We start from the raw sequence: 10,111 nt of genomic DNA, 5'->3' as shown, positions 1-10,111 counted from the left end.
ATTCGCTGCAAGGCTGTTTGGCTCGTCGTAGCTGGGAGCATCTCGATATATTGGCGCTGCGTCAGTTGCTTGGGCACGATCGTTGAGCTTGCTCCGATGGCACGAAAAAAATTGGCCCTCAGCCACAAGTTCGATCGTGTACTGCGTCGCGGTGCGCATCGACGACGTGGTTGTCAGATCCGAAGATCGGGCAATGCAAGGTCGCAGCGACGATAAGTACTCGGTTGAGAGCCAAAAACCACTTGGCCACGAACGGCGGCGTCCAGCACCGAGGGGACGACGTGGCGCCATGCGGCAGCCATTCCACTCCCGTGTCTCTTGTGAATTGTACCACCGTCGTAACGGCGCGGCTATGAGCCCCGAGTCCATGCGCGGGCGACGACGATGGATCGCCTCGAGCTATCGCCTCGAGTGCAAGGCTCTGCACACGCTTGCCATGGCGCCTGCTGCGTACCGGTAGCTGGGCGTCGCAGAGGACGCCGCAGTAACGCATTACCAGGCCGGTCGTGTCCGTTTCTCATGGCGAGCGCAAGCAGACTGCTACGCGCGTCTTGCCAGGGTGCTACTACAGCACGCCCAGCTGCACTCCCCGCCCAAAGCCTTCGCCCGTGACGCCTGATTCCGGGGCACCCATGGGTGCTTCCTAGTGCCTTGAGTGCCACCTCGTCTGCGAGCGTAGGACAGTGTTATCCGGATTTGGTGGATCCTTATCCGGGTTTCTAAATCCACCAATGAAACGCAATATTGTCGTGTCACGAAAGGCGATTGGTCGACTGATTTTTGACCAATCAGATGCACCCACCTCACTTTTTTGTTTCCGCAGCATGGAGGTCGCCCCGCGCAGTGGCGGTCCGCCCGACGTCGACCGCTTGAGCGCCCAAGTCCGCGCGACGGCCGAGAAGCTGCGCAAGCGCGCTGAAGACGCAGCGTTGAGAAACGGAACGCAGGCGTCGGCGGCCATGCTCCTCTCGGTCGACCAGCTACTGCAAGCCGCCGATCTTTTGCAGCTCCAGCAGACGCAACTCGCGGCAAAGGCGCCTCGAAGCGGCGCGATGTCCTCGATGCACATGTCGTCGACGATCCGACACCTTGTGCAGGTGGCCAACATGCTCGACAAGAAGAGCGACGAGATGAAGGCGAAGCAGGCCATGGGTCCCGCCAACGCGCTGGCCACGTCCGCGTCGCACGTCCGCACGGGCGTCGACGCTCTCGAGCGCATCCACACGTGGGTCCACGACCAATTGGGCGAGGCCGTGACCGTCGACTTGGACATCATCGCGGCCTTGGAGCAGATCTCAGGCCATGGGACGTCGGCGCCAGAGGTTGACGTTGCAGCGCATGTTGCCAGCGCCGTCGAGCAGGAGCAGGCCAAGTACGCGCTCGACATTGGCGCTCTTCGGGCCCAACTCGATGCGCAAGTCGCAGCGGTCGAAGCGTACAAGCAGAAGCTCGACGATACACTCGAGGCCGCGGACGCAGAGCGTGAAGACCTCAGCGCACGCGTGGCAGCCAACGAGAGTACACACGCTGCTGCTATGCGGGAGCTAGAGCTGGCGCACGCTGCCGCATATAGCACTGTAGCAGCGCGCTGCGAAACGCTGGTAGTGGAGCGCGACGCTGCCCGAGCTGAACTTGAGGCGCTCACGAGTGAGCTCCGCGCCAGAGAAGACACGGCACGCGACGAAGCGCACGCCCACAAAGTCGCTCTCCAAGCTCTGCGCGATGACCTCGTCTCGCTGCAAGCAACGGCCGCCGCCGCCGAAGCTTCGTGGCGCCAGCAGTTGGACGAGCAAGCTGCAGTGCTCGCGTCCGAAGCAGCGTCCGAGCGCCAATCACAGCACGGCGCGGAGCACGAGCTCTTGGCCATGACGTCATCGCTCGCGTCATTGCAGGCGGCGCTGGACGAGGCGCGGCGTGAGCAAAACGATGCCACGGCAAAGCTGGCATTTGCCCACGAGGTTTTGGTTGCGAAAGAGACTCGCATCTCGGACCTCGAAGCCGCGCTGGCTGCAACGGCGAGCGACCCAAGCCCCCGCGTTAACGAGGTCGATCCTCCCGAAGCTGACGACTCGCTGCGCCATGCGCTATCGGCCGCGCTGGAGCATGTGACCGAGCTGCAGGCAAAAGTGCAGTCGCTCGAAGCGACCAACGCGGAGCTGCAAACGCGCCTCCATGAAGCCAACGCTGGCGAGAACGCTGCGGCGACGCTCCGTGCCGAGAACGACGAGCTTCGCGCCGCCGTCCAGAGCGCAGTGTCGCTCCAGAGCACGTCGGAAGCGCGGGCTGCAACGCTGGAAGCTGCTATGACGAAGCAAGCTGCCGACACGGAAGAGCAGCTCATCGACGTCTGCGCTCAGCGAGACGCTGCGGTGACAGCACAGAAAACACTCCAAACTGAGCTCGAAGCAGCGCGCGTGGATCTCCGCGACGCCTCGGCGAAGGCGGATTCCCTGCAGCAGCAAGCCGACGCGCTCCAAGTAACATCGACGGACGTAAAAGCCGAGTTGGCCGAGGCCCGCGCCCAGCTGAGCACGGCGCTCGCAACGCAATCCGCTCGGAGCGCCAGCGAAGCGGCGCTGCAGCTGCAGCTCCAAGCCGCGCGGAACGAGCTCCACGAAACAACCTCGTCGATAGCGTCGCTGCAACGCCAAGTCGACACGCATCAAACAAACGAGCAGGCTGTGACGCTGGAGCTTCAGCGTGCCGACGCAGCCCAGACGCAACTCCGCAGTGAAATTGACAGCGTTCGCGCCGAGCTCACTGCGCGGGATACGACCTGTGCTCAGCTTGCCGAGCGCCAGCGCGGTCTCGACACGCAGCTGTCGCAGCTGAAGGCGCAGGCGCAGGCAGCCGGGGCCGACTGGCGTCTCGAGAAGGCCGCCGTGACCAAGCTCTTGCACAACTGGCAGTCGGACTTGCGCGAAAAGTGCGACGTGGTGCTGAGCCAAGTGGTGGCCGGCGACGCGACGAACTTGCAGACGCTCCAGGCAGCCTTTGACCAGTACAAGACGCGGGCGGCCGCGGCGCTCAAGAAAGCAGAGAGACGCACGGCGCTCCTCAACCCGATGCGCAATGCAAACGAGGCATTGAGTGCCCGCGTCGCGGACCTCGAAGCCCAGCTGCGCGACCAGCAGCAGCACGTCGAGGCGGCGCACATGGCCGTCGAAGAAATGACCACGCGTGCGTCACCGCCACCATTTATCCGCAACGCTTCATGTCGGATGCATGTAGGGATGATGAGTCTCGACGATCTTGCCGCAGCGGTCGAGCAAGCGGCGTACGCGCAAGCCGCCTTGGAGGCCAAGGAGGCGGATATGGAGGGCTTGCGCTGCGAGGTCGCTGCGTCAGCGGCTCAGCTGGACTTGGCCGAGGCCGTTGTCGCAGAGAAGGACAAGCTCATTAGCTCGCTGCGAGAACAGATGCGTGAGCTGCAGCAGGCGCTTGAGGCAGCCGAAGCCAACCACGCAGTGACCCTTGCCGCCAAGGACGCAGCGATTGCCGCCGCCGTCGGCACGCGTGACGCCATCCTCGCCGAGGCCAAAATCGGCAAAGTGGCGCTTGAAACCAAGCTCTCGTCGCAGGCCGCTGCCTACGACGAGCGCATCGAACTCATCCACCGCGACTATGCGCTGCAGCAAGAGGCCAAGAAGGCACTCGACGTTCCAGACGGCACCAAGGCGGCGCTGCACAAGGCCACGGAAGCGGACGACCTGCGTCGCGCGACAGAAGCCTTGGAAGCTTTGCACGCCGACGAGATCCTTGGCCTCCAGGCCACATTGCACGCTGAGAAGGACCGCGTCGCAGCGCTCACCAGCCGAATCTCGCAGCTCGAGGCAACGCTCGATGGACAGGCGGCGCTCGTTGACGAAGCCCAGCCGCTCTCGATCGAGGTCGCGCCAGTTTCGACAGCTACGGCGCTGCCTCCGCCGCCGGCGCCGCTACCGTCGTTTGGTCCGCCGTCCATCCCGCGGGCTGCTTCGATGCCTGCTTCGTCGGACATTGAGATCCTGACGGCCAAAGTGCTCGCGCACGAGAGCACGATTGCCAGCTTGCAAGAGACGCTGACCGAGAAGCTGCAGCAGCTCGCGGCGCTCAAGCAGCCCAAGCACGTCACGGTCCTCGAAGACCTTCAGCGTGTCGTGGACGAAGAGCGGGACGCGGTCGCCCAGCGCCAGGCGTGGCACGCCCAGCAGATGGCGTCGCTGACCGCCGCCGCCAATGTACGACCTCTTCTTCGACTTGCGACGCGTGTCTTGAGATGACTCTAGGCGTGGCTCGAGTCGGCGCGGGCGCAGTTCGCCCGCCACGAAGAGGTCCAGGCGGCGCTCGAGAAGCGCGTGTCGCTGCCGGCGCCCGACGTCGCAGCCATCGCGTCCGACGTGATGGAGCCCGGTCTCATCTTCAAGAGCGGCGTCGTCGTCAAGGCCGGCGCCAGCTTCTCGCTGCCCGTCGTTTGCACCGTCGGCACGGTCGTCGACTGGACCTTCCGCATCGACGAGGTCGGCGGCGACGTGGACTTTTCACTGCGCTTTGTCAGCGACGACGGCGCGCGCGAGGTGCAGCCGCTGGACCGCGTCGAGAAACTCAGCGGCACCTTCCCCGTCGACGCGCCCGGGACGCTCACGTTCTCTTGGGACAATAGCTTTTCGTGGCTCAACGAAAAGACGCTCGACTACCACGTCGCGGTGCTCGAGCGCGTGGACGTGGCCACGCAAGCGCGCCGGCGCCAGGTCGCCGCGTCCGACGCCGAGCTCGCGCGTCTCCGCGACCATCTCGCCCTCCTGGTATATCACGATATGTCTCGGACCACCAACGACGACTGTTGTGTGGCTAGACAACGGAGGAAACCGTGATGGGAGACCTTCTTGCCTTCCAGGCGACGGGCGCGCCGCTCCTCCAGAACCTCCAGCTGTGCCTCGAAGAGTGTTTGGCCCATCGCGAGGTCGCTGCTGCTTGCCTCGAGGGTGTCGTGACACATCCATGCGTAGATGGTCGTGTGTCCCAAGCTCGAGCAAGTACAGGCGCGCATGGAGGCGCTCAAGGCGATGATTGGCCTCTACGTGGCCGAGCAACACAAGCTCAGCGAGTCGTCGGCGACGCTCAACGAGCTCGCGGCCGAGATCCGCGCCGAGCAGAGCGACGTGTGCACGACGCACTCGCTCTGGTTGAACCGCGTCACGACCTCCGACGTCGTCCGCGCCGAGATCCTAGCTGCCGAAGCCCAGCTACCGCACTAACAACCCCATCTCAGAACTGCATTTGTGGGTTTTAAAACGCTGCGGCGGAAACGCCCGCCTCTCTGGACGAGTCATCCTAAGCCGCCCAGGCCGCCAGAGCCACCTGCAGTCGTCCGAGTCGTTGTCGCAGCAGCAGTTGCAATTGCAGTAGCAGCCGTCGTTGTCGTAGAAATGTACTAGCATGGTTTATTCACTTGCTACGACGACGCGTCTACGGCACGAGGTCGACAAGTAGCGCGACGAGCTCGGCGTCGATCGCGGTGGGGCCCCCTGCGTCGAATGCAATCGGGTCGAGGCGGATCGGGCCGTCCAAGAGCAGTGACAGTAGTGTGGGCCAAGCGTCGTAGCTTGCGCTGTCGGCGGCGTCGGCGGCCGCAAACGGAACGGGCTCGGGCAGCGCATTTGTTCGGATGCGCTTGGAGATGTGTTTCTTCTGGATGATGTTGGCTTTCTGGCGGTGGTAGACGCAGAAGTTGTGCAGCGACCCGTTGCGCTTGCGCGTCCGAGGCTCGAAGCAAGCCTTGTACGCGTACTTGCACCTCTGCTCCATGCGCGAAGAAATCGGAAATGCAAGCGGACCGTTATGCGCCGTGGTACGTCGAACCGTTCGATCGGCGTCCAGTCATGCTACGAGGTTGCCTCCGTCACCCGCCCGAGCGAATAACTGCCGCACGACCTTGATCACGGCGGCCTCGAGTCCACTCCAAGCATATGTTCCCAGAGATGGATTGTCACCCGGTCCCAATCAAGCAGCATGTTTGGACTCGGTCGAGACGCTCGTGCTATTTAGTGTCCAGTACTACCTGGTCGCGGGACCGGCGGGTGATGTAGCGAGAGCCTCTCGAGCCGGTCTAGTCCGGAGATTGCGCAACGCTTACCCCCAACGTACACTCGATGGTTCTCATGCCTCTTGCGCTTCATGGACACCCACGGAGCTTTCTCCTCAAGTCCACCGTAGATCGTCGAGGGTGGCGGCGGAAGGGCATCGTCAGGTGACATCATGGCGTAGGTGGTATGCTGTGCTACGTTTGTTCCGGAGATACTACTTCACGCCCAAAGCAGTTCGAAACCCTTGCGCCTTCGCTGCTGTTCGGGCGAGATTGGTGGACCACCCATCGTCGGCAAGAACCGAGCCGACGACAGAATGCCCAGCGGATGATTACAAGTTGTCATCATCGTGTCGGTTGCGACGCGTTCAACGACTTGAACGTCCAAGAAGCTCTCTTTGACGTGCACCATGAACGGACCGTGGGCGAGGGTGACGGCTGTTGCGATGCTAAGTACGGTGTAGTGGTAGTTGTTAAACGCGGCGGCTCACGCACGCTGACCGACGACGCTGCATCAGCTGCTATCTGAACCCATCGAGAAGCTACTCGGGAGCGAAAGGAGAGACGCAGCAGTTTCCGATTCGAGATGGACCCGTCGTGCCTGTGCCACTACTCGTACAAGACGTGCTACAACGTCCGCGACCGGAAGCGCAACGGCGACCTCCACAAGCTCTGCGCCTTCCACCGCTTCAAGGCCAATACATCGCACCGCAAGCACGTCCTGAAGCGGACGTCGTCGTTCACGCCACTACCCGATCTCTCGCCGCCGACTCGTCCCAGCGACTCTCTAGCGCTCGAGCCGCTTCGCTTCGAGGACACGCCGTGGCCAACAGTCGACCTCGAGACGATCCAGGTCCTCTTATCCCTCTAGTCAATCCATTCGTACTATTAATACATCAAGCTCCGTCATATACAGCAATCTCGTTGCGGGACGATGAAAACAGGCTTCTACTTCTCCCTGGTGGTGGGTTGCACAACGCCCGCGTATTTTCACGCAACCGAGCAGCTTGCCTCGGCGGTGGTCTCTACCCTGCAGTCATCACTGCTTGAAAGTGGCAGAAGTAGCTGGTAGTGGTTAAAGTATAGTGGATTCATTTGGAACAACGATACGGTACGTCTATGGCACGAGGTCGACAAGGAGCGCGACGAGCTCGGCGTCGATCGCGGTGGGGCCCGCTGCATCGAATGCGATCGGGTCGAGGCGGCTGGGGCCGTCCAAGAGCAGCGACAGTAGGATGGGCCATGCGTCGTAGCTTGCGCTGTCGGCGGCGTCGGCGGCCGCAAACGGAACGGGCTCGGGCAGCGCATTTGTTCGGATGCGCTTGGAGATGTGTTTTTTCTGGATGATGTTGGCTTTCTGGCGGTGGTAGACGCAAAAGTTGTGCAGCGAGCCGTTGCGCTTGCGCGTCCGAGGCTCGAAGCAGGCCTTGTACGCGTACTTGCACCTCTGCTCCATGCGCGAAGAAATCGGAAATGCAAGCGGACCGTTATGCGCCGTGGTACGTCGAACGTTGGAGCCGCGAAGAACGGTCGCATGCAGTATCCGAGTGCACGGCGGCGCCTCTAAAAGGCACCTACACGTAAGATGAGCGCATGCCGATGACGCTTCAGCTTCCACTGGACGCCATAACACTGTGGTTGCGCTTGTTGCAAGTGAGTTTATTAGCCATTGCAGTAGAACCGTCAGATCACGTGTGCTCACGTAAGCGAACGGCAACGTTTACCCCCCAGTCCAGTAGGGACCAGTGAGTAATGCCACAATCCGTACAGTGATAGTACCACTTAGCCCCTGAACGCCCAGCTTTTGACCCGCACATGCAATGGAGCGCTCGTGAATCGCGCGCCTTTGCGAAAGCTGCTCAAGGTGGACTTGGGCTAGCGCCGTTTCGCTGCGATGAAGGTGCATTCTTGCCGACGAGATGACCACGTGCAATGCAACTGTGGATGATTTAATTGGCCCCGATCATGGGAGGGCTTCTGCCCTCAGTGGCCTTGCCGCGCGGGCAAGATGCGAGCCGACACCCAAAAGATTCTCTTGGTTGCGAGTACATGACACAGTAGCAGGATCGAGCGAGACAAGTTCAGTCGTTTCGTACCCACGATAAATTTTCACTGCGCTGCAGTCCTCGTCAACATTGCAGTTGCTTTTCAAGTCGGAAATCCGAACCAACGGAACGCAGCTCTCCACGCCTCGTGCCACTGTGCTATAGTAGACGTACACGCAGTAGCAACGACAGCAATTTACCAGGTTATGGGGACGTGGGCCGCGCGAACCAACAGCTCACAGAGAAGCTCACGTCGAGCGATTGCACAAAGTGCCAGAAGCGGGGCGGCAGATAGAGCATGTCGCCCGGGTGCAGCGTGCACTCGAGGTACGGCACATGTAGAAACGCTGGAAACGCGTCGGCGTCGACGTTCTCGACCTTGACCTGCGACGTGTTGGAGAGGAGGCCCTCGACCGCGTAGAGCTGCGCGTCCGGCGTATACAGGCGTAGGTACTTGCGCCCGACGACTTGACACAGCAGGTTGTGCGCCGGGTCAAAATGCAACGGCGAAATAGTGTTGGCCGGTCCGAACCAAGCGTTCACGACAACCTCGTCGTCATCGTCCTCGTCGTCATCGTCCGACGCTGGGAGCGCGCAGTAGTCTGGGACACAGATGTCCCGGCGCAGCGGAGGGATCTACACGGATTCTATTACCTCGTCACCAGCATGGAGGATACCTGCTCGAAGAGAGCGTGCTGCGCCAAGTAGCCCGTGTTGGCGCCAGGTGTGGTGATGTGCTCGTCGATGAACTGGCTCAGCGGCATGAGTGTCTGGGACCAGTCGTCTTCCAAGTAGCTCGAGCCGATCTCGATGGGCACGGTGCGCATGCCCGCAACGCGCTTGAGGTACTGCAAGTTGGACCAGCCCCGTTGAGCGCCGTCGAGACCCATGGCAGGCCAATGGTCCATGGCGCCTCGGATGACGACCGGCCGGTGCGGCCGCATGTAGCGTTCGCGGAACACGGTCATCGATGGCGGAGAGATGCATTCAATGATCGTAGCCTGTGCTGGGAGCGGGTAGAGCGCTACGTGCTCGCGCGACCGAACGCACTGCCGCTTTGGTGCATCCTGCTCGACCTACACCGATTTTGAGCTTCGGGTACTGAGGAGTTCGCGTACGAGGGTCTCGTCACGTGGCAGCGTCTCGATGAGCGACTCCATCATAGCGTGCAAGTCGTGGCCGTACGGTCCAGCCATGAGGAGGCCCGTGTCAAGGGTGCGGATCGCGGTCGGCGCGTCGGACGTGGCGGCCTGGACCTGCGCGAGGAGGTGGCACGCGCGCGCAAAGCGCTGCCGCCACACGACGTCGACCTCGCTCCACTTGCCCAGATGCAGCCGGTCCCAGATACGATGGACCGCCTCCTCGGCGACGCCACGCGCTGCCGCGTAGTCCTGCGCCGCCACCCGCTCGGCGGCCTGGGCCAGCAGCGCTTCTTCCATGTCCCAATCGGCCTGCTTTATCCGGATATGGTCATGCGCAATCGAAATCCTGTTTCTGTTTCGACACACTGTTTCGGGACCAAGCGAGGAGTTACGCCATGACGCGGCAGCGTGTACCACAAGACGGCCTCCGGGGTATGGAGGTCCACGTGCAGAAGGTCCTGGACTCAGCGCGCCAAGCTGCGCTCAAGCGCTACACGGGGCCGACGGCGAAGAAGCCGCCGCTGCTCGCGCACGCAGCATGGAAGTGCCACGCCGCCCTCGACGCGCTGCGCAGGTCTTCATCGTCCGAGCACAGGTAGTATATCCTCTGCGACGACCGCCAGTGCGTAGCGCTCATCGCTACTGCAGCGTCGACGACGGCTGCGCCGTGCAGCCCGTCTCGGCCGACGTCCTTGAGCGAGAAGGTACGATGGACGAGGCGGCCTACGCCCGTCGCGTCGAGCGCCATATCAAGCGATATGCGCAGCACTACTCGCACGGCCTCGACGCCATCAGCAGTCGCAAAGGCACGACGAAGAGCACGGCGCTGATCGATGCCGCCGTGCATCTGCAGACCACGT

General features: G+C 62.2%; 5 protein-coding genes across 5 annotated transcripts; 2 read left to right on the top strand and 3 right to left on the bottom strand.

The window, feature by feature from the left end:
- Window positions 1-824: 824 nt before the first annotated feature.
- Window positions 825-5,296, top strand: SPRG_05123 (hypothetical protein; the record flags this gene model as incomplete). Its single annotated transcript, XM_012343727.1, has 6 exons — window positions 825-1,518; window positions 1,606-3,180; window positions 3,232-4,220; window positions 4,269-4,784; window positions 4,835-4,942; window positions 4,989-5,296. 6 exons carry the CDS (start codon window positions 825-827, stop codon window positions 5,235-5,237), a joined length of 4,131 nt encoding a protein of 1,376 aa, XP_012199117.1. The 3' UTR covers window positions 5,238-5,296.
- A 152-nt stretch (window positions 5,297-5,448) lies between these two features.
- Window positions 5,449-5,787, bottom strand: SPRG_05122 (hypothetical protein; the record flags this gene model as incomplete). The annotated part of the gene is made up of 1 exon (XM_012343726.1): window positions 5,449-5,787. One exon carries the CDS (start codon window positions 5,785-5,787, stop codon window positions 5,449-5,451), a length of 339 nt encoding a protein of 112 aa, XP_012199116.1.
- An 862-nt stretch (window positions 5,788-6,649) lies between these two features.
- On the top strand, window positions 6,650-6,935 carry SPRG_05121 (hypothetical protein; the record flags this gene model as incomplete). The annotated part of the gene is made up of 2 exons (XM_012343725.1): window positions 6,650-6,837; window positions 6,898-6,935. Coding segments are annotated over 2 exons (226 nt in total), but the record flags the coding sequence as incomplete, so codon positions are not given.
- Window positions 6,936-7,130: 195 nt separating this feature from the next.
- On the bottom strand, window positions 7,131-7,520 carry SPRG_05120 (hypothetical protein; the record flags this gene model as incomplete). Its single annotated transcript, XM_012343724.1, has 1 exon — window positions 7,131-7,520. One exon carries the CDS (start codon window positions 7,518-7,520, stop codon window positions 7,182-7,184), a length of 339 nt encoding a protein of 112 aa, XP_012199114.1. The 3' UTR covers window positions 7,131-7,181.
- A 793-nt stretch (window positions 7,521-8,313) lies between these two features.
- Window positions 8,314-9,566, bottom strand: SPRG_05119 (hypothetical protein; the record flags this gene model as incomplete). Its single annotated transcript, XM_012343723.1, has 3 exons — window positions 9,228-9,566; window positions 8,787-9,185; window positions 8,314-8,745 (listed from the first exon to the last, which is right to left on the bottom strand). The coding sequence occupies exons 1-3, from the start codon at window positions 9,546-9,548 to the stop codon at window positions 8,314-8,316; spliced, it is 1,152 nt and encodes a 383-aa protein (XP_012199113.1). The 5' UTR covers window positions 9,549-9,566.
- Between the last annotated feature and the right edge of the window lie 545 nt (window positions 9,567-10,111).

Source organism: Saprolegnia parasitica (genome assembly GCF_000151545.1).
Source record: "Saprolegnia parasitica CBS 223.65 unplaced genomic scaffold supercont2.15, whole genome shotgun sequence".
Taxonomy (NCBI): Eukaryota; Oomycota; class Saprolegniomycetes; order Saprolegniales; family Saprolegniaceae; genus Saprolegnia; species Saprolegnia parasitica.
This window is presented reverse-complemented; position numbering and strand designations above follow the sequence as displayed.